Genomic DNA, 23,213 nt, shown 5'->3' with positions numbered 1-23,213 from the left:
ACCTTGAGCAGAAAATCTTTGTACTCTGTAAAGAGAATAGTTACCCTCTATATTGACCTGGCCCAAAATGGAAAAACAAGGAACCCTTCTTGGACTTTGTAATCATTACACTCAAATCTTTGTTCTAGTCACTAAGTCCTTTCATAAGTAAATTTTCTAGAAATTTCTATGCTGTAACTTTTGCTTTTTTCACGTGGCTCTCGGCGATGATATATGAAAATATGGTGTCTATTCTACCTTGGTGCCTTCACTGGCATATATACCTTGCCTGGAATCACCTCATTCCTTCACCAGAACTAATTTAGATTCTTCAACCTCGAATTAGTCTTTTCTAACAACTTCAGCCTTCATTTTTTAATGCCATCAAGGTCATTTCTAGGAAACATTTTGATGTTTACCACTGAATTCAGTGTCACATGATATTTTATATTTGCTTTGGTTTAATAGATTCAAGTTTGATCTCAACAGATTTTTTTTTTTTTGAGCCAGAGTCCCACTCTGTTGCCTGCTTCAGTGCAGTGGCATGATCATGCCTCACTGCAGCTTTAAATTCCTGGGCTCAAGCAATCCTCCCACCTCAGCCTCCTGAGTAGTTGAGACTATAGCTACACACCATACCCAGCTACTTTTTATTTATTTATTTATTTTCTGTAGAGATAGGGTCTTGCTTTGTTGCTCAGGCTGGTCTCAAACTCCTTGCCTCAAGTGATTCTCCCACCTTGGACTCCCAAAATGTTGGGATTTACAGATGTGAGCCACTGCACTGATCTCAACAGACCTTTACTGAGTTTTATCTTCAAGTTTTCAAAGAATCTTCTTTTTGAGACAAAGTATTGGGAATATAGTAAATGCTAAATAATTATTTGGTATTAGTATTAAGGCAATGTGGAGGAAAAGTTCTGAAATGTGATTTATTGAGCTGAGACCTAAGTACTTGTTAATATTGATTGATCTGAACTGAGATCATTTTTATTCTTCTCTTCCTGGCATAAGCCACTTAAATTCAGCAGAAGTTATACATGTTAATCGGTAGAGTCAGCCCATGAGTAACCAGGAAAATCTACAAAAACGGTTACATCAAAGTAGATTTCTCAAAAGCCTCAGCAATCTGGATGAAAAAATATATATATTTTATATTATGTATACAACATATATATATATTTCTACATTGCCAGATGTAGAATGTGACTTCTCTCTAGTCAATACAAAGTTGGAATCATAGCCATTTAAAAGATTCTTAATGTTTTAAGGAAACAGAACACATACTTATTTTTCTTGTTGTTGTAGTTTGTTTTTGTGTTTGCTTTTTTGTTTTTTGTTGTTTGGTTTTTCAACAGCATTTTGACTGCAACCAACAAACACGAGAGAAAGCTCACTATCACTGGTCATTAGAGAAATGCAGGTCAAAACCACAATGAGATACCATCTCATGCCAGTCAGAGTGTCGATTTTAAAAAGTCAAGAAACAACAGATGCTGGTGAGGTATGGAGAAAGAAAAAGGAATGCTTTTACACTGATGGTGGGAATGTAAATTAGTTCAACCATTGTGGAAGACAGTGTGGCAATTCCTCAAAGATCTAGAGGCAGAAATACCATTTGACCGAGCAATCCCATTAGTGGGTATATACCCAAAGGAATATAAGTCCTTCTGTTATAAAGATACATGCATACATATGTTCATTGCAGCACTATTCACAATAGTAAAGACATGGAATCAATGCAAATGCCCATCAATGATAGAGTGGATAAAGAAAATGTGGTATATATACACCATAGAATACTATGCAGCCATAAAAGGGAATGAGATCATGCCTTTGCAGGGACATGGATGGGGCTAGAAGCCGTTATTCTCAGCAAACTAATGCAGGAACAGAAAATCAAACACCGCATGTTCTCACTTACAAGTGGGAGCTGAACAATGAGAACACATGGACACGTTGTTGGGGGGCAACACATACTGGGACCTATTGGGGGAATGGGGGAGGAAGAGCATCAGGAAGAACAGCTAATGGGTGCTGGGCTTTAATACCTCAGTGATGGGTTTATCTGTGCAACAAACCACCATGGCACACGTTTACCTGTGTAACAAATCTGCACATCCCATACACGTACCCCGGAACTTAACATAGAAGTTGATTTAAAAAAAGACATTTTCCTAGTAATGAGGTTTGAGAGGAATTTTTCTTCTGAGTCTCCATAACATAGACTGTGTGTGATACAATGAATAACAGTCTTGACAATAGTAGGTCAAATTATGACAAGATATAGCAAAATTAGTTGACACTCAAATCCAAAATTACATAGTTGATTAGGTGTGAACCTTAAGGAGGCTATTGGATTGCTTTAACCAAATTATTCATTTTTGCCAGTTCTTTGCTGGAATGGAGATAGCCAGTCACCTCCATGAAACAGGAAAAAAAGATGAATTCATTCACTGATTGAATCCAGTGCCTGATGACTCATGAGTAGTTGGGTGTCATTCTTATGACTACACAATGGTGGGTTGAAGCCTGATTTCAACTTTGGAACTTTGGAAATTAATCTTTCATGTGTTCTTGTTAGTGGTATGGGAGTAGGGGAAAGTGGAAAACAAAGCAGCCTCTATCTTCCCCAAAATTCAGGGGCATAATTTAACCTTATTGTTTAAGACCCTCTGCCAGAGCTGAGTCTAAGGCACAGTTGTTTTTTTTTTTTTCCCCCTTAGTCTAAACAATCCAGGCTAAATTCATTTTTCAGCTTACAATACTGAACCCTCTTGGAATAAATAGGTGCTGTGACAGCTTCTCAAATTCATAACATTCAAGTGGCTGTCAGTGGCCTCCTCATGAATGTGTGGGTCAGGAACAGCCCCAGGGAAATCTCCTCGGAGAGGAAGTACTGGAAGTGAGAAGCCAGCAGTCAATCTCCTGTTCAGTTGTATCACAGTTGTGCTTCTGAGAAAAAGCTGTAAAGAAATTAAATCTGTTTAAATCAAATTGTATTTTCAGTGCACTTAAGTAGTTGCTAAACCTAAATGGATCTCGTTAAGAATTACTCTTTAAAGTGAATAACCCCCTTCAAAAGTGTATCATTTCATATTTTTACATATTCAGAGATCCTTGCTAACTTTTGGATATGTAGATTTTAAGGTATAGGTTTATTTCAGCAATGAGAGATTTGGGGGATAAAGTCAAACTCCTATTCTTTCCTGACCCAAATTAGAAGTCAACTTCTTCGCCTTGTTAGTGTTGTTGTTTGGATAGATGCTAACAAATCCCAGGATTCTTTCCAGTAACTTCTCTCTGTAGGCAGCAAGTCAGTTGCTGTTTAGTGGTGATCCTGGTAGCCAATCAGGTGAAAAGGGGAATTCTCAGGGGGAGTCTTTTTTTCTAATTCTCTACAGCTGCTTCAGACCAGTGCTGATACAAGTGCTCTAACCAGCAAATGAAACATAATTCATTGTCCCAGCCAATAATGTCTTTCATATGCACAAGTTAAATTTGTGATTTGCGGGGTAGTGTGTTACCCCACTAGGGTATCTTCATCATTTGCATGTGCTGAACTAATGATGATGTTTTATTTTATAAATTGAAATTCAATACCAGTGCGAAAGACAGCAAAAATTCTTTCTGTAAAGTTTTGTGATATTGGAAGTCCTTTGATCCTCACCTTGTGACTACTAAATATCCCCTCTACCCTGTATAATCTGGCCAATCTTTACTCTTAAATAGCATTCTTTGTTTAAAGATGTAAGCTTAGGATTCATTGTAATTCATTGGTTTATCCTTTCCTTAAACTGTAATTTGTTCCAGATGCTATGGGTTTTTTCCAGATAAGCTACTGATTTTTATACTCTTTCCATGTAAATTAGCTGAACAGTAGACCTCAGTTTGGAGAATATTAATTAAGATTATTTAGAGATGTTAAATTCCTTATGCTTCTATTGTAATGATAGCTAACTTCATATAGTAACTAACAGTTTACTAAAATTCATCACATACATCATTTAAATTGGCCCCTAAAACTAACTCTTTGAGGCAAGTTAGTATTACTTTGCTACTTTTTACATTAGAGAAACAGGAGAATTGTCTAGAAAAGTAAAATGATTTGGCAGAGGTAAACAGCACAATTCAAACTATTGAGTCAAAGGCCTGTGTTCTTTACATCATATCAAGCAAGCTTTAGGCAGACTTTGCTGCTGGAGGAAGAGATCTGGGCTTTCTTTCTCCCTTTTACCTTATACCCACATTTTGGGGCCTCCCATCCCAGTAACTCTGATGAGAATGGTCAGGGGATGTGTCTGGGTGGCTGCCCTTTCTGGTCTGTGTTGTTCTCAGCCATCAGGGAACACCTGATGCCCAAACTGAGCAATGTAAGGGTTGAGGCTCATAGCTCTCTTTCCACATGCCCTTCCTGTCTCTTTTAACATAAAAAGAATGTCTCAACTTGATATCCCACTATCATAGCCTTGTAATCACAGGGAAAATAATTATCAATATCAGAGGTGTGATAGGCCATAAATTGTACATGAAATCAGCTTTGCAAATTATAAAACTGTGACAGTGAAGGAAATTACTAAGTTTCTGAAAACATAGAAATTCAAAACAAAGCCAAAAATCTGATCCCATTTTATGGAGAGGGCTGCTACCCCAGCTTCAAGCTCTCCTCTTCTCTCCAGCCAACTGTATTCATGCTTCCTCATATTAATTTCTTTTATGCTACATCTATGTTTCCCTTTTCTTCTGTGCTGTCCATCTACTTGCACACTTGGACTAGATTCACTTCCCCTTTGCTAGCTCATGCCTTGTGAATAAGAAGTGGCGTGTTTCAAATCCTCTGTGCCATAGGAACAAAAGCTCAGGCCAGAAGTTCTGAGTTTGATACCCTTATTAATCTTCCCTGTCACCTTGACATTTTGCATTTTTTCGTCATAAAAGGGGGACTTAGGTGCTCTGCCTGTATGATTTGTAAAGTTGTTGTGAATACTTCATGAGATAGTGTAGGTAATATCCTTTTGAAGGAGGATGTTGATGTGAAGAGCTTTAGTACTGGCTCTAGTACTAACCTCCTGTGTGATTTTAGGCAGTCACCGCACCTAACTGGGCCTTAAAACTTTTGTTTTCCTTAGCATTAAAAAATAGGGCTAGGATTAGATGATTTTGAAGATCTTTTCAAATTCAGTCAGTTGAATTCAGATGAATATATTGTATATTTACAGTGTCATGAACTATAAATAAGAACATTGTCCTTGTTCTCAAAAAACATATAATCTAGGTAAAAGAGACATGTAAATAAATGACCATAGTGTGATGTAGTAAATTTCTTCTGGTCTAGCCCTAAAATTCTGATTCTGTGATTTCAAAACTTATCTCCTCTCAGTCTCTTCCATTTTAGAGCTTACTTCTCTCCAGAGGAAAGGAATTCACCAAGAAAAGTAGTTTTCATATGAGGGAATAGAGTTTACTTGGTTTTTAGTGGAGCATTACTGGTGATTGATAACAGCTGTAAGTGGCGTGTGTGTCTGAGACACCAGATAACATTCAGGACAGAATTTTTTTTTTTTTTTTTTTTTTTTTTTTTTTTTTTTTTTTTTTTTTTTTTTTTTTTTTTTTTTTTTTTTTGAGACAAAGTTCACTCCTGTCACTCCAGGCTGGATGCATGGCAGTAATCTTGGCTCACTGCAACCCCGCCTCCTGGGGCCAAGCCGGTTCTCCTGCCTCAGCCTCCTTAGTAGCTGGGATTATAGGCATGCACCACCATCCCTGGCTGAGTTTTTGTATTTTTAGTAGAGATGGGGTTTCGCCATATTGGCCAGGCTGGTCTCGAACTCCTGACTTCAAGTGATCCACCCTCCTTGGCTTCCCAAAGTGCTGGGATTACAGGTGTGAGCCACTGCACCTGGCCAGGACAGACTTCTTTAAATAAAAATAACTACTTACGGCTTTTTTTGCTGAAATTGAGTTTTCTGTAGTAGGTGGAAGGGAAACTTGGATATTTAATAACTTATCAAAGTAGTGTTGATGACCAAGACGTTCCTGATGTGCTCATCTCTGTTCAGGCAATAGCTGGTGTAAAACTAGAGATATAATCTAAATATTCTGAGTATCAGTAAACTAACATGTGACTGCTCAACTTACCCTTCTCAGATTCTGCCAGAATCGACTTCTGATATACCAGAAGTTTTATGGTGACCAGTTCCCCAATAATCTGTGTAATCTTTCTCAATATTGTTTTTGATCATCAAATGAGAACTTTTTTGAAGATTGCTAAACACTATTTTCTAAGGTGTTCTTAGGGGAATTAAAATGATGGCCACAGGATAAAACCCTAGAGAACTGAAACAGAGAACTCTTTCCTGAAGCTTCATGTGCTATTGTGTTTCCTATCACTCATGAACGCTTCCACTATGAAGATGGTGTTCTATCCCCAGAATTAAAATTTCTTCTCTGGATGGTTTGTGTGATACTTATTATTTTATCCAAATTCGGCTCTTTATCACAGTGTTGGATGTTAATACCAAGAATTTAAACAAAAATTGGCTGTGTGAATCAGTTATTTGTACGATAATAATCTTTTTCTTATTTTCTGAAAATGGATTCAGATTTCTAGCAAATGGACTCTATTAGAGGATTCCAATTTAAACTGTGACACCTGTTCAATTTGTTAAGTGAACTAGAAAGTGAATTATTTTTAAAACTAGCTTGTAACCCATACCTCTCTTATCAGATGCTCTCATCCTCATATAGTCTATTTCAGCTACTTAGAAGGAAGAAATAAATACATGGGTTTAGAGGGGCCTCTTATCCAATCAAATCCAAATTTGGACATTTCAAGAAAAGATCTGTTTTATACATATCACATTTACTTGGGTTTGTAGATTTTTCTTTATTTGCTGTGTTTATAAAGATCATTCTTTTTTCTTTTTCTTTTTTGTTTTCCTGCCTGGTTTGATTTTATTTGTATGTTTTAACAGAGAAGCTTTACATGAGAATATGTCAGGACCAAAACTATCATGTCCCTTTTTGTTTTATTTAATTCTGGTCTGTATTAGAATTATACATGGATATTGACTATATTTTGACTAGTTTTATAGTTGAAAATCACTTCAAAGATAGTCATTAAGAATTATTTCATAACTGTGAAAAATGTCACTATCTCACAAATGTTTATTAACCCCAGTGTCAGTTGCTCATTGAGCCACATTTCTTCCTCCATCAAGGTTCATGCAGCACCTGACACTCTAGTGGGTGCTCAATTTATACTTGTTGAAGAGATTGAATAAACATGTATTTTATTTTTTTCTTAGAGTAAATTGATTTAGCTTCTATTCTATTCATAAGAAATAGACTTTATTACTTTCCCAGAATGCACAGTTTCTTTCATTGAAGTCATAATCATAATTAAATTTGAAAATAAGTAACAACTTTGTGGACGTGAATTTTCTAGCTCCATAGAGTTCTTTCAAAGCAGTGTGGACAGTGACAGAACATGGGCTTTGTTGGGTAGCCAGTCCTGGGTTTGAATCTTGCTGCATGATTGTGGACAGTGTCTTAAACCATCAGGGCCTCAGTTTCGTCACAGCCAAAGTAGATCTAATAACCCCACTGCACAGTGTCATTATAGAGACCATATGAAGGAATTCATGCTTGGCCTGCAGTAGGTCCCACCTAGGAAGTATGGGGAGAGGAATCACTGTGTAAATTGGAGAGAATGCCCCACAAGGGGTAGCCAGGCATATTCTTAGAACAGTTATTTCCTGGGTGAAGACACTGGGAGGTATAATTCCAAACAAATACACACAGAATACCACACAAAAATGCATTTAATAAATTCTAAGACATTACTTTTAGAGCACACTATTGATTAGATAACTTTTGAGGATAAAAAGTAAGGCTACCATATTAAATGTGGCACGTCCTGATTTATAAACCATTAAAAGTGTTTTTCAAAAATGTGTGTATGGGTGGGAGAGGTGCCTAACAAGCAAAGGGCATTATGGAATTAAGGATATCTATTATTTGCTCTGCCTCATAACTAGTATTCTAGGTACTAGCTCTACTTCTGAGAGAATGTTCTGCTAGTAATATTAAGCTAATATGCTACCTTTCTAGGGTATACCAAGTGGAATTTAATTCAGTTCAACTGAACAAATATTTGTTGAGCCTTACTATGTGTTAGGCCCTATGCTATATGCTGGGGACACAGTAGTAAATAAGACGAGACACAGTCCCTGCCTTCACAGAGCTTACATGTATTAAGCAAGTCGTTCTAAATGTGATGGATATAATAGAAGGGGACATACAGGGTGCTTTGAGAGAAAAGATGTGGAGACTATGACACATACTTTGGTAAATAATGTACGTATTTTATATACAAAATCAATCCCATGAAGAGGTACTGAAATTATTGGGATTGTATAAACTAGAGATGAAGAGGCAAAAGGGATTGTTATTATTGTCTTGAGGTATATGACATTTTTTGAATTTTAATTTGCTTTATTAAAGGATACGTTGGGCTGGGTGTGGTGGCTCATGCCTGTTATCTCAGCACTTTGGGAGGCTGAGGTGGGTGGATCACTTGAGGCCAGGGGTTTGAGACCAGCCTGGCCAACATGTTGAAACTCCATCTCTACTAAAAATGCAAAAAAAATTTGCTGGGCATGGTGGTGAATGCCTATAATCCCAGCTACTCAGGAGGCATGAACCTGGGAGATGGAGGCTGCAGTGAGCCAAGATTGCACCACTGCACTCCAGCCTGAGTGACAAAGCAAGATTCCACCTCAAAAAAAAAAAAAAAAAAAAGAATATCTTGGTTGAGTGTTTAGCCAGGGAATAAATAATAATAATAATAATGCTAACCTTTATTGCATACTTCCTATGTGCTAGTCACTGTGACAAATACATTTTATGTTGTATCTCATTTAATCTTCAAGCCACACACTTGTCTTTTACAAAGGAGAAAACTGAAGCTTAAAGATGTCGAGGACCCTCCTGGAGTTAAATTACCAGAGCCCAGATTCAGTTTAATCACTTATGATGAGGACGATCTGTTTTTCCATACCTGTTATAGTTTTTTTTTTTTTTTTTTAATGTTTAGAGTTTATGATTACTGAAGTGTTTACAAACTCAAACGACTACAGGGCCAGGCAGGTAACACAGATGTAGATGGGAAACAATAAGAGTAATGTGCAGGACTTGAATGTTGTTATGAACCAAAGTTTGGGTTCAAACATTCAAATGTAGGTTTACTTAAAAGAGGGACAGACAAAGGAATCTATGGGCCCTTCATCCCAGGAAATCAGTTGTTGGAGAGGAGTCATTTATAGGTATTTCTCATACTCACTTAACCTGATAGCCATTTGTATAGCGCTTATCATCTAGTTTAGGGGTATATGTGTGTGTATGTGTGTGTTGAAGGGTACAGTATGGCACAGTGGAAAATGCTTGGGCTTTGTAGGTTTTAAAGATACCTGGTTTGAATCTTGGCATTGCTGTGTGATTTTCGTCAAGTTGCTTAACCCCTCTCCTCTTGGTTTTCTTCTTCTTCTTCTTTTTGAGACAAAGTCTCACTCTGTTGCCTAGGCTGGAGTGCAGTGGTGCATTCTTGGCTCACTGCAGCCTCTGCCTCCCAGGTTCAAGTGATTCTCGTCCCTTAGCCTCCTGAGTAGCTGAGATTACAGGCATGTGCCACCATGCCCAGCTAATTTTTGTATTTTTAGTAGAGGCTAGGTTTTGCCGTGTGGGTCAGGCTGGTCTCAAACACCTGACCTCAAGTGATCACCTGCCTTGGCCTCCCAAAGTGCTGGGATTCCAGCTGTGAACCACCACGCCTGGCCTATTTTTGTTGTGAGACTGTTGGTTCTTTGCAAGTAGCTCTTAAAACGCATGTATCCCCATCACTTCGCACACACTCGATGTGGCACACTACCTTTGCCAATTTAGTCACACACAAATCTTAAATTCTTTTCGGTAAGTAATGATAGCCATCAAAAAGCTTGCGGTAAATGAGAATGAGTGTCTTCCCCCAAACCTCTCTCCCTGATTCTAATGGAAGTATGTCTCATGCCTAATTTTGTCACTTGTGAAGACATTTACTAAATAAACATTTATAAGCATGGGACAATTCATATAGCCTATACTGCAGACTGGGTGAAGGCCCAGCTGTCCTTTAGGTACTGGACTACCGCCTTTCTGGAAAGGTTCCGTTGGGGCAGATTGGACAATAATCAAAGGCAGTGTCTTTTTTCCCTTGTAATGGACATCAAGTAGCTAGAAATCTGCTTCCCAAAGTCAAGACACAGGAACATTTGGACCCCATCCCATCAGTGTCTTGCTGGAATTCATATACCCTATTCATGCAAAGGAGAGTCTGAGTATAAAAATATTCAGTCAATTCACGTGTCTTTAAAATCATTAATTTTTGCCAGCGAACCAATTCTAATATCTATAATGCTGACTATCAAACTTCTGATCATCAATCAAAATCCATTTCTGACATTTATCATGGAATGAAAAAGTCTCCAGTGTTGCTGGAGATGCTAGTAGCCTAATTCCTTGTGGTAGCACCTCTGCTTGTGGGCTTTGCTGCTGATGAGAAAGATAACCGTTTTGAGCACAATCTCACTGACTCTAGAACAATGGATCTCAACCCGGGGTGATTTTCCCCTAGGGAGACATCTGACAATGTCTGGAGACGTTTTTTGGTTGTCACAACTGGTAATGAGAGATGCTATTGGCATCTAATGTGTAGAGTACAGGGATGCAGATAAACCTCATATAGTACCTGGGACAGCCCCGACAACAAAGAATTATCTGGCCCCAAATGTCATTAACGAGGAGGATGAGAAACTCTTCTCTAGAGTGCACTTAAAACTGACTCACATGCTTACGTCATACGGCTCTGTGATGTATTTTAAACTTAAATTACAGACTTCATAACACTTGCAGTAAACTCAGCAGTAAAGACTTGAATGAATTTAGAATTCATTGTAATATAATACATGTGGAAGGTATGGATTTAGAGCCCAGTTATTTACAACCTGTGGTAGACCCAATGAATATCATAGCCTGCAAAAACTTTTCAAAAATGAGAGATTTTGGTCTTGTTTACCTGGAGTATAGGCATTTACTTCGCTTGTCCAAGTAGTGGTCCTGTGAATTACCATCTTAATGGATACTCTTGTGGTACTGAGTCATCAGCATTTTAAATTTACTTTAGTATTACAAACATTCGTTGAATGCCTGCTGTGAGCCAGAGACTGTAGGAGGGTACAGCAAACAATAAAATAGTCTCTGACCTAGGGGAATGTATAGCACAGTAGAAATCGGGCATAACATATCTTCACCAAGGCAACTTCCAATTATAATGTTTCAATAGCCTGTGATTGTAAAAATAACTCACAGTTTACCCTAGTTTCACTCCATATGAAACCAGGCAGCTCTCCTCGTTGCCTTTTGTATTATTTCCACGTGGTCTGAGCCATATAGACATTTACATGTTTTGCCAAAGAACTACCAGATAGTAGTGGTGTAACTATTTTATCTAAAAAAGCAAAATATATAAAACTACAAATATTGAAGAGAAGTAGACCCTCTGAAAAAACTAGATGTTTTAAAAGAGGATTCATAGAAAAGCCTCAACAATTTCACTCTATTGTGAAAATGTCACTTTGACCTCTTAAACTCTGGAACCAAGGAAATGATTGGCAGTGTCACCAGCATTGTTGGGGTCTCCAGCCTCCCTTTCTGCCTTTTTGGGAGCATGCCCTAACTGACCACATGTAATAATGTGTCTTAGCACTTGCTACCTTAGCTAAAGGAATGCTTTTAGGACACCCAGCCAACTGCCCATCTATCCATCATTTCCCTTCATTGGAGATGGCACTCGAGGCAGTGTGGGTGGTTACATAATTACTGACATGTCTGAATGTAGGAATGTGGCCTGAAACATTCTAAACTTAGAAACTATTCAGATCAGACCTTGTAGATGTTGTTTTTGGAGAGTGATAACTGTGGCATTCTCCAGGGCTTGTAAAATGAGCTTCGACATTGCCAACCATAGATTCCAGCTTTAATAGCGATCTGTTCAATGAGTAACCATAGTCCAGAGAACATTCATTCTTCTTTTTACAACCTGATTTCATCAATTATTATTTTTTAAATTGGGGTTTCACTTGGCTATAGGAAGATAATTTTATGGAAAGGGGTAAAAATTTGGTCAGCCAGGGGGGAAAAAAGGTAAAAATAGTAATCAGGCTTGAGATCAGTTGTATTTTTAAAACTTTATATTAGCTAAGCATTCGTTTCCTTTCAGCTGATTAAGTTACATGTCTATTTGGTGAATAAACTTTGCAGAAATTGCAAAATTTGTCTCTGTGTCACTTGTAAATGATTTATTGTCTCTCTCATTTAACATTTTTATGTATCAATGGTATATATTTTGGAAGTCCTAGCCAAAGTCTATATTCCAACACTGCCTACCTTTTACATTCTTCTCAGCAGAACATTAAAAAAGAAAAAAAGAGTTGTGCTATGTATATTATAAAGAAATTTCTCAGAAATAATTTGTTTTCTAAAACCGTTTTTATGTGCATTCTCAAGGCATTTTGCAAGTGTGGATTGGTGTCTGGGAAAATTGTAATCATAAACCAGAAAAACCATTGTGACTTCTAAGAGTCACACGATCATATCTTAGTGTTTTGAAGGATCAGGTAGTTTAGCTCATTAGCAGGTCTCTTCTTATGAAGACAAATGATTTTTGCAACTGAAGTTTTTTACTGAATGGGTACACTTTTGCAGTTGTCCTAATGGCTACCCGAAATGATAGTATGATTAAAAATGTATTCTGGGCCGGGCACGGTGGCTCACGCCTGTAATCCCAGCACTTTGAGAGGTTGAGGCAGGCAGATCATGACGTCGGGAGTTTGAGACCAGCCTGATCAACATGTTGAAACTCTGTCTCTATTAAAAATACAAAAAATTGGCCGGGCGCGGTGGCTCAAACCTGTAATCCCAGCACTTTGGGAGGCCGAGGCGGGTGGATCACGAGGTCAGGAGATCGAGACCATCCTGGCTAACACAGTGAAACCCCGTCTCCACTAAAAAATACAAAAAACTAGCCGGGCAAGGTGGCCGGCACCTGTAGTCCCAGCTACTCGGGAGGCTGAGGTAGGAGGATGGCGTAAACCCGGGAGGCAGAGCTTGCAGTGAGCTGAGATCTGGCCACTGCACTCCAGCCTGGGCGACAGAGCCAGACTCCATCTCCAAAAAAAAAAAAATACAAAAAATTAGCCAGGCGTGGTGGTGGGTACCTGTAATCCCAGCTACTCAGGAGGCTGAAGCAGGAGAATCACTTGAACCCGGGAAGTAGAGGTTGCAGTGAGCTGAGATCGCAACATTGCACTCCAGCCTGGGCAACAGAACGAGACTCCATCTCAAAAAAAAAAAAAAAAAAAAAAAAAAAAAAAGTATCTATCCTGGTTTTGGTTGTGCAAATTTAAGCTAAATGCATGTTAAAGGGGAATCTCAGGTTTTCTTTCCAATGTGAAGTGCAATAGAATGAAATCCAGTTCACTGTCCTATTAATACAAAATAATATGGTAGCAAAAACAGCTAAGAATTAGATTCTTGCTATGCCTTCAAAGTAAAAGTCTCAGGATTCTCTTTTATGTAGTCATAAGTTCAGCACAGAGGTAACAAATGCATGTAGGTAATGAATGGATTAGTTATAAGCTTCTACCCAAATGCTTCTTACATGCCTGTCTGGCATTTAAATCATCTCCATGCCATTTCTTTTTCATTTTGAGCCCTATTTCATCGTTTTTGGTAAAACAACAATTCTTTTGGATACAAATTGGATCATTTCATCCAAAGTAAAAGCTTAGCCCTGGTAAAATCTTTTCTTTTTTCCTTATTGCTAACCCTTTGCCATGTTGAAATCTGTAGCAAATGCCATCACAAACAACATTGTTGAGAGGGAAGTATGCCCTATTTCTTGTCTGCTTCCAATTCTCTCTTAGACTGAACATGTGCCTTTCCACCCAAAGGGCTGCCATCTGAAAAATAAATTCATTTCAGCAGTCATTAGAGCTGTCTGTTTGGTGTTTAGGAAGCTCTGGCTAAAGGTGACCTGGAGCAATTTTTTAAAAAGTAGATGACAGATATATTGAGGTAGGTCTGTTGTTTCCATGTGACATCACTTGGGTTCCGTTCAGATTGGGAGCCTGACAGTGCCTGATTCAGTGTGTCCAGGATTTAAGAAGCAGAAAAAATATAGTTGCAGTGTATCTTTAAGTGGACTGACTTTGAAGTTCATCAATTTACCCAGCATTTATGGGACACCCAATGTGTACCTCGTACTGGAAAATTGTGGTCATGTTGGGGTCTTACCAGTTGATATTTTTACACTGGAATGTTCTGGGCTTTTTGAGCTTGAGTTTTGATTTTCTGTGGCTTTTCATGGTGTACTTGAGAAACATTTTATTCAAATCACCAAATTTTCTAATATTTTCAGTAAGGTATAAAAGAAGAACAAGCAATGTCTGGCTCCCTAAGTTAAGAAGCCTCAGAGGATTTCTAGAGAACAAGTCATACCAGGCAAAGTAGTGTGTCTGTGTGTGCTTGTTTTAATAGTATTGCTAAAGGAGTGGATAAAGGGAAATCCAACGTTGAGTAATTTGCAAGCTTTTAATCAGGCTTTGAAACTTGATTAAACTTAGCTGCAAAATGAACACTGTTTCACTGAGTGACCACAGAGTGAGGGTCAGGGTACAGTGCAGGGTGATCAGCTATCCTGCCTAACTTTGGGAGGTAGTAGTTGGTAGACTGCCTCAAGCAGAAGAGTCTTTCTTTTTCAATGTCATTATTAATCTAATAGAAAAAGCAGAATTTTCCTGGTGTTACTAAATTGAAATGAGCCCTAAACGACAGACAATCTTAAGAAATAGTAACCAGGAGCCCAACCAATTAGAAATGAACAGCACGGATGTTCACTAGCTTTTATTGAGTATTGTTTTGTAGGTGAGAAAACTAAGTTTGAGGGAGGTAAGGTAACTAGCCAAAAGTTGTACAGCTAATAAGTAGCATTACCAGTAGTCATAGTTAGATGTGGTTGACTCCAGAGTCACAAGGTTATTCCATCATCCTTAAGGTAATTAAGCCCTAGTTGCAATATGGTATGGCCATTAATATATCAAAATTGTTGCCTAAGTAAAGATGTCTTTGTGTTTATTTATTTATCTTATAGGAATTATACTTGCAAAATATCTTTTATTCTTTTACTATTTTCACAGCTTTATTGAGATATTATGTACATATATTATAATTCAGTCATTTAAAGAGTATAATTCAATGGTTTTTAGTGTTATTCACAGGGTTGTGCCACGATTACCATAGTCTAATTTTAGAACATTTTACCACCTCCTAAAAGAAACTGAACACCCATTAGCTGTCACTTCCCATTCCTCCTATTTACCACCTACCCCCAGCCCTAAGCAACTATTAATCTACTTTCTGTGTTTACAGATTTACCTATTCTGGGTATTTTGTATAAATGGAATCATACAATATGTGTTCCTTTGTCATAGGCTTCTTTCGTTTAGTGTAACATTTTCGAGATTCATCCATTTTGTAGCATGTATAAGTACTTGGTTTCTTTTTATGGCTGAACAATATTTCATTATATGAATATGCCACATTTGTTTATCCATTTGTCTGTTGATGGACATTGGAGTTGTTTCTACTTTTTGGCTATTATAAGGAATGCTGCTATAACTATTCGTGAGCAAGTTTTTAAATGGACATGTATTTTCATTTCTCTTGGGCGTATACCTAGAAGTGGAATTTCTGGGTCATATGGTAACTCTATGTTTAACTTTTTGAGGAACTGCCAGCCTGTTTAGCATAGAAGCTGTACTGTATTACATTTCTACCAGAAAAGTACGTGGGTTCCAATTTTTCCACATCCTTGCCAGCACTTGTTATTGTCCGTCTTTTACCCCTCACTTAATTTTCATAATCCTATGAATTAGCCAAAGAAAAATATTCATAATGCTCTTTTATAGATAAAACCCCCAAGTCAACAAGAATCCTATTATGTGTGCAAATAGAGGGGAAGAAGTGGCGTGGATAATTCAAAACAACACATCATCCAAAAGTAATTTAAAATTTTTTGAATCAGACACTTATATCTGTGCTGGAGGTTAGAGATCATGTTTCCTACTTTTTAAAGGTGATGAAACTAGAGCCCAGAAAATGGAAGTAAATTGATGAACACTGACATAAATCTGCTTGGTAGCAAAGCCAGGACTAGAAGCTCCGTATCCTTGATTCCCAGGACATTGCCTGTTCCAGCACAGCCTATTGCATTCTTCCCTAGGGGATGTATAAATTCATCCATATCATAAGAATGTCATTTTCTTAACTCATTCATCTATCGGGTATTGGGAGATCAACAAAGCTGAAACCTCCCATTGGGAAACTAAATAGAATTAGTTTCACATATTGCACATGATGAGACTGATATGCAGGCAGAAGGTTAATGCAGGCAGTGCTTCATAGTAATGTTTCTTGGGTCAGATTGTTTGTATATGAATTCTGGCTCTACTGCTTACTGTTTGACACTTTCTGTACTTCTCTGGTCTTGTTTTTAAAATGGGAGCAATGACAGTATATACCTCACAGTATTTTTTTAGAATTAAATGAGATTATTTCTGTAAAGAGGTTAGGACAGTCCCTGGCTCCTAGATAGCCCTCAATAAAAATAGCTGTTGACAATTATTATTACAAAACATTAACTTGCTCAGACCACTGAAAACGTTGTAATGTGAGATTTTATAGAAAATAAATGAATCATCCCTTTGAAAAAAGTAGTTTCACTAAAGGAGCAGGCATAGAAAATGTCTGTTTTCTAAAATCTTCATATTTTTGAGCTATATGGAACATAATAAAATTCTCTTTGTTGAGAAAAAAACCTTAGTATGTTAACTTCCCATTCTTACAAGTTATGAACGAATTTCCTTTATAATGTAACTTTGGGCAGTACTACGCAACTTTGTGCAGAAACCAGCCAATTCGCATGGACCTCATGTGTAAAGCTGCAACAATAGGAAAGCATAACTAAAGCACATATGCCTATCGTGGATGTAATATATTAGTAGTGTTCTTCCTTAGTATCTTTGCTTAATTATCAAGATGAAAATTCACTGGATTATTTTATGAGGCTGAATGTATAATTTGTACATTACTTTATATTATGGGGCTGAATGTATCATTTGTATATTGGTATAGAAGAAAGGGCACCCAGTAGGAAATCAGAAGACAGGATTAGAATCCTAGCCCTTCTCTTCCCTTATTTATGACCACAGGCAGTGTGTTCAAATGTCTGTAAGCTTCTGTTTTCTCATTGGGAAGTTGGGGGAGAGGGGGTCAGCAGTTCCTGTATCAGAGGGTTGTCATGAGGACCACATGATAATCTGGGTATGACAGCACTGCACACAGTGCCTGGCCCACAATCAGGCCTCAGGAAATGACAGCTAAACAATGTAGTGTTTAGGCAGTGGTAGTGCCACACGTGAAATTTGGAGGCAGATTCAATAGTAAGTTTAGGTGAAGAAATTGGACGTGTCCGTGTTCACACAGTATGATTCATGTCTACTCTGCTGTTGCTGCTGCTGCTTTCCTGTAACCAATTTTAGAGCCTATCTTGGCAGCTGGAAGTATTTGGGATTAATTTCACACTCACTTTATGAGTTGAGCGTTTTCCTGCAAGCAGCTCCCTGGGCCTCTGCCTCATTACTTTGGCATCAACTGATATGGCTGTTGGACAGAGATGTCCTTTGGGGTCTCCATTTTATTTGGAAACCTTCAATTTGAAAAAGCAAAGCAAAGGCCATCAACACATTGTGCTTGAGATCGTTAGCATTTATTATTTCCTAGACCCCTCCCTTTCTGTAGTTCAGTTGAACACTAGGGAACACACATCTTGCTCAGCCAGTGATGCACCCTGAAAAATTGCTCTCCCTCAAATTTAAGTCCTAGCAGCTGGTTGGCCTCATTTCTCAGTTCCAGGTGAGCGTCGAGATCTTCTAGGCCTTGGTCTCAGAGATCTGAATCCTGATGGGTGTAGTTTTTCCAGCTCTTTTTACTATGTTAATTCTGTTAAATTCATTTGGCTCTTATGGGGAACACAGTAAACCTGGCTGTTATGTGTAAAACTAAATTGAGAACATGGAGATCTGTTTAGTATTTCATGCTGGCCAGTAGGTCAGGAAGATTTTCCTTGGGGGTAATTTACATAAGGAATTGTTTATCCCATTTCTTTCCAGTTTCTGTGACCATTTGGGGATAGCAGACTCTTTCCACAATGGCACAGGAATATATCCAATGAGACTGAGACTTAGACAATGCTTCTCTCCGATTGATATATTTTGGGCCTTGCTCAGGAAAGATCCTGTGGCTTGGGCTGCTGTCTCACTGAGAAGTCATTCTTCCATCACAGCTGTGTTTAGCAAGTTGGGTGGGTCCATGAACTGACATGTTGTTGCACTTAGTGAGGATTTTCCCTTGATAGTGAGGAACGTGCGTAAAAGCATCCTTTAAGTCCAGAAAATGCCCCAAATATTTGTTATGATCTGATAGCTGCTTAGAGTGCAGCCTCCATCAGGTAACACCCACAGGCAAAATACTTTGTGGCTCCCCAGTGCCTACAGAGTTAAGTGCATGCTTTCACTGTGACATTTTGGTTTCTCTACAACAGTGCCCAGCTTACCTTTTTAATGTCATCAAACACTGTGCCTAAATTGGCCTTACTCAATATCTATTCTTTTTTTTTTTTTTTTCCCCCTGAGATGGAGTCTCACTCTGTTACCAGGCTGGAGTGCAGTGGCACAATCTCGGCTCACTGCAACCTCTGACTCCCTGGTTCAAGTGATTCTCCTGCCTCAGCCTCCCGAGTAGCTGGGATTACAGGCACACGCCACCATGCCCAGCTAATTTTTGTATTTTTAGTAGAGACGGGGTTTCACCATGTTGGCCAGGCTGGTCTCGAATGCCTGAGCTTGTGATCCGCTCACCTTGGCCTCCCGAAGTGCTGGGATTACAGGCGTGAGTCACCGCACCCAGCCTTCAACATCTATTCTTAGGACAAATTGCAGATACCTCTTCTCACTGGTGTGCTAGTAAATAGTTAACAAGAGACTTTCTGGGGAAGAAGGGGAAGGGTAGGAAGCCTGACTTTGTAACTTTTGTGGATTTTCATGTAGTAAATACTTCCACCATGGCTGATTTCAGGCTACCAGTGTGAGGTCCGTGAATACAGAGTTGGGAAGAAATGTAAACTGTAGCCCCTTGCAAAGTGTTTCCAACATATGGATACAATAGGCGCAAATAACCTCCAGAGACCAGATAATAATAGGAAGTAATGAATGTTGAGTATTTATTACCTTTGTTTTAAATATAATTTATTTAGTTTTAAGTTTATGTGATTTAATTGTTAGTAATGACCATGTGTAACAGCTGGCTTGCAAAATTTCTGAAAACTGAACAATAGGTTCTTTCTCCTGATGTGGGAGGAGCTGACTGAGCTAGTTCTGGCATACCACTGCTTCTTTCTCTACCTCTTCCTTCCTAAGGCCCCCTACACTCAGCTAGTAGTAGTATGCCCATCTCTGAACCTACAACGTGCTTAAGTTCCCAAACAAGATTTGGAGTGAGACAGACTCCGAAGTTTGAATCCTATTCTTTCATCTAGTAGGTGATGGTCAGGCTGACTACTTATTTTGTGGCTCCCAGTGCAAAATGAAAATGAGGGGCCCTTGTTCAACAGGCAGGAAGAAAGGGCTGTTAAAACAACCACTAAAATACAAAGCTTTTTGTTTTCTTCAGTACTCTCTCTTTCACAGCTTCTGATGGTGTTTTCTTATTTTCTTTTTAGTAGCTTTCTAAGTAAGAAAAAACTAAAATTTCGAATAATTAGCATGAATTTTACCATTAATCGTTATATTAATGCAGTTTTAAATGCAAGTATGACTCCTCTGCACCTGTGCATGCTCCATTGCCCCATCAATTTTACTTGCAAAATGCAAGCTCAAAAATAAAATCACTAAGAATTTCAAGGCAGAGACAGCAGAGCATTAAACAAGTTTGGGCCCGTCAAAGCTCGAGCACAGTTTGCACACCCTGCATACAGTCCTGGGCAAATACCTTATATTTCCTGAGCCTCACAGCTCTTATCTGTGAAAGAAAATGTCAACTGAGTTGCAGGAGAGATGTGAGGATTGAAGACACTGATACCTGTATGGCACAGGGCAGAATGTTTGGCCCGTGGCCTATGTTCAATTAATTGGAGGGATAGTTATTCACATAATAATCGCGATGTTAGTGGAATTCTCCTTTATAGCCTATAGGGTCTTCCTTATGTGGTCAATATTTGCCTCCTTGACCTATTTTCCTTTCTCTATTACAAACTCTTTGAAGGTGGAGATTAGATCTGTCACCATTGAATTCCCTACAGTACTTCCCGCAAATTCTTGCACATATCTAGCATTCAGTGGGTGTTTATGACCTTGATCCTTGTATGATTTGGACTTTTTGACAATAAGCATGTGTCATAATGTGATGGCTCCACAATGAGGCTTAATTGGTAACATTCACCGGAAGAAAAAGAGTATAAACTCAGACTTTAACAGGAGTCCATTGGAATCACGGTGGGGGTGGGGGAGGAACACGATTCCAGGTGTTTTGGTTTAAGGAAAGTGGGCTCTTACCATCTCTTCAAGGGGACTTCTTGAAGTAATGGGGAAGGGATGAGTTCCAAGCTCTGTTTGAGTAAAAGAGGCCCCAGGGATATTAACTCTGGCCCACAGTAATCCGTCCCTTTGCTAACTTCTTTCACACTTACTTTCTGTTCTGAACAATTAGGACATTATTATAGTAATGTTTCTTCCCACTAATTGGTTGTGTATGTATGTTTTCTTTCCAGCAAATTATAAGATCCTTGTGGACTGTAAGATATTGTGTACTTCTTTTGAATGTAATTGGGAAGTAGCACAGTACTAGACGCATAGCAAGTAATGCACTTTATGTTATGCTAGTCTTCATTTAAACTCCCATGGCTCCCTGTAGAGCTAAATGTGAATTGTGATTGCCTTTTATAACTCCTGCAAGCCCTCAGCCAAGTGGCAAAGAATCTTGGTCGCCCCAGCGATTTCAGGCAAGGACCTTCAGTTGCTCTGTCTACATCTCTTTTCTAGTAACTCCGAGACACTCTGAGGGCTGTTTCTGTACAGCCCCTCTCCCAACATGGAATTTGGGAGACCACACAGCTGTACATTCTACTTGTTTGAATGATGATTTTTTAATAAGCCCTTTGAGCCCGTGTCAATAAACCATGAAATATCACCAAATGGATCATCTGCACCAGACTTCTGAGACTCATCTGAACTCCGGTCTCCCAAGCTGGTGGGGGCTTGTAGAAAGGAGCTCATATGGCCCTGGCTTTTACTAATGCTGTTCTGGGTACTGTCAGACGCCTTGAGCCTCTGCGGCAGTCAGTTCATTACTTTTAATGAGCACAGAATTCACCAAGACATTAAACTAAAATAAAACACCAATGGGCAATTTTGAATGTTTCATCCAATTGTTGCTTTAGTTCTTTTTTCCACAGGATTATTCAAAAGGACGAAAAAAAGTCAATTCTACTCACTCCTGCCAATTTTATCCTAAGTAGATTTGGCATTGAAAAGCTAACACACCCTGACTTTTTTTTTTTCTTTCAGGTCCCTGTGGGCTGGTGCCTGACATTTGTGTTAAAAATGACATTACTCAACTGGTCAAATGTTTGAACATTATCTACCTTTTAAATATAATAAAGAAATATTAGATATCCCATTACCATGTAGCATCTAAAGACTAATATTAGAGGAAGACAATGTTCTGAAAAAAGTGTAATGAAGTTATTTTGAACTACAAGGCAAATGCAATTATTCTTCTGAGAATGTTTTAACTGATTAATCTATGTGGCTGGTAATAAAGACTGTGATAACTTTATTAGAGGTTACTTATATTACCATATATTGAAGAAGGTCAATAGATGGCAAAGCATACACTGAACCCTGTCCCTGCTAAGCTTATTTCGTGGATATTTTCCACTTCTGGCCATATGGATTTGGAATTAGTGTGGGCATTTTTTTTTTTTTAAAGAAGGAAGTGAGCAGATGAATGATAACTCTTTTATTATTCAACATAGCTTGTGTTTGTGGAAGACAAAGTTCATCAAGTTGTGTTAAAGAAAAACAGAAGTGTGCCAGACGTAATTTGTTGAGGGCTCAAGAATTGTGAAATTATCCCTAACCCAAGTTTGTAATATCTGCAGGTAATCGCTCTAGCAGATGCAGTGGAGGAAAACCAAGGCAATCTGTTCCAGTCATTCACCAGGCTGAAGAGTGCCACCCATTTGGTGATTCTGCTGATCGGGCTGTGGCAGAAGCTTAGTGCTGACCAGGTTGCGATTCTGGAAGCGGCATTTCTGCCGCTACAAGAAGACACTCAAGAATTGGTAAGGACCTGAAAGCCTATGGTGGGAACAGCCAGCATTATTGAAGTTTCAGTTTTAGGAAGATATCACATGGCTATCAGGTTTTCTAAGGTATCAAATAAGGGTTTGATTTTTTACAAAAAGGCTATTTTCCTTGTCTTGAAACCATAATAAAAATGTCAAACAAAGGCCTTTTCTGTAGAGCTATTTTAAGAATAGGTATATAGTCAATTTTTATGTGGTCCAGTCTACTTTTTATGTGTTCTTCAATCACTTAGAGGCCAGGGAAACAGTTATTTGACAGTCTGGATGACGGCAGTAACCTTCAGATTAGCTAATCCTTTCCTTTTTCGCCAGAGAAAACACTTCGGCCATTTTAATTTGCTCAACCTTATTAAATTTAAGTGTCACTTCAAAGGTTAGAGAGAATGGAGATAGCCTTGCTAAAACTGATGTGAATAGTTCCTTACATTTATAGAGTTCTTTATGTGTAGTTTATAAACTGTTTTACCCTTAATCCTAGAATAGGCAGTTCAGATTGAAAAGAGAAAAAATGAGGGTAGTATTTGACATTTTCAGGAAAGGATTATTTAAATTAAAACATCTGAGATCCTTTGAATTGTAGAGGTATATATGACCACCACGGGCCATTCTGGGGGACTTTTTGTGTGCTTCTATTTACCAAAAAAAAAAAAAAAAAAAA

General features: G+C 38.5%; 1 protein-coding gene across 4 annotated transcripts in view; it reads left to right on the top strand.

Moving 5' to 3' along the window:
- BBS9 (Bardet-Biedl syndrome 9) overlaps positions 1-23,213 on the top strand; it is a 506,926-nt gene that overhangs the window by 380,837 nt on the left and 102,876 nt on the right. For all 4 annotated transcript variants that reach the window (XM_017889840.1, XM_017889842.1, XM_017889841.1 and 1 more), the window contains one exon: positions 22,349-22,531. In XM_017889840.1, the coding sequence (XP_017745329.1) occupies positions 22,349-22,531 (183 nt within the window). The remainder of the gene's footprint in view (positions 1-22,348; positions 22,532-23,213) is intronic.

The sequence above is a fragment of the Rhinopithecus bieti genome, unplaced genomic scaffold (assembly GCF_001698545.2).
Source record: "Rhinopithecus bieti isolate Rb0 unplaced genomic scaffold, ASM169854v2 scaffold_19617, whole genome shotgun sequence".
Lineage (NCBI taxonomy): Eukaryota > Metazoa > Chordata > Mammalia > Primates > Cercopithecidae > Rhinopithecus > Rhinopithecus bieti.
The sequence above is the reverse complement of the archived record's forward strand: the minus strand, read 5'-3'. Positions and strand labels throughout refer to the sequence as shown.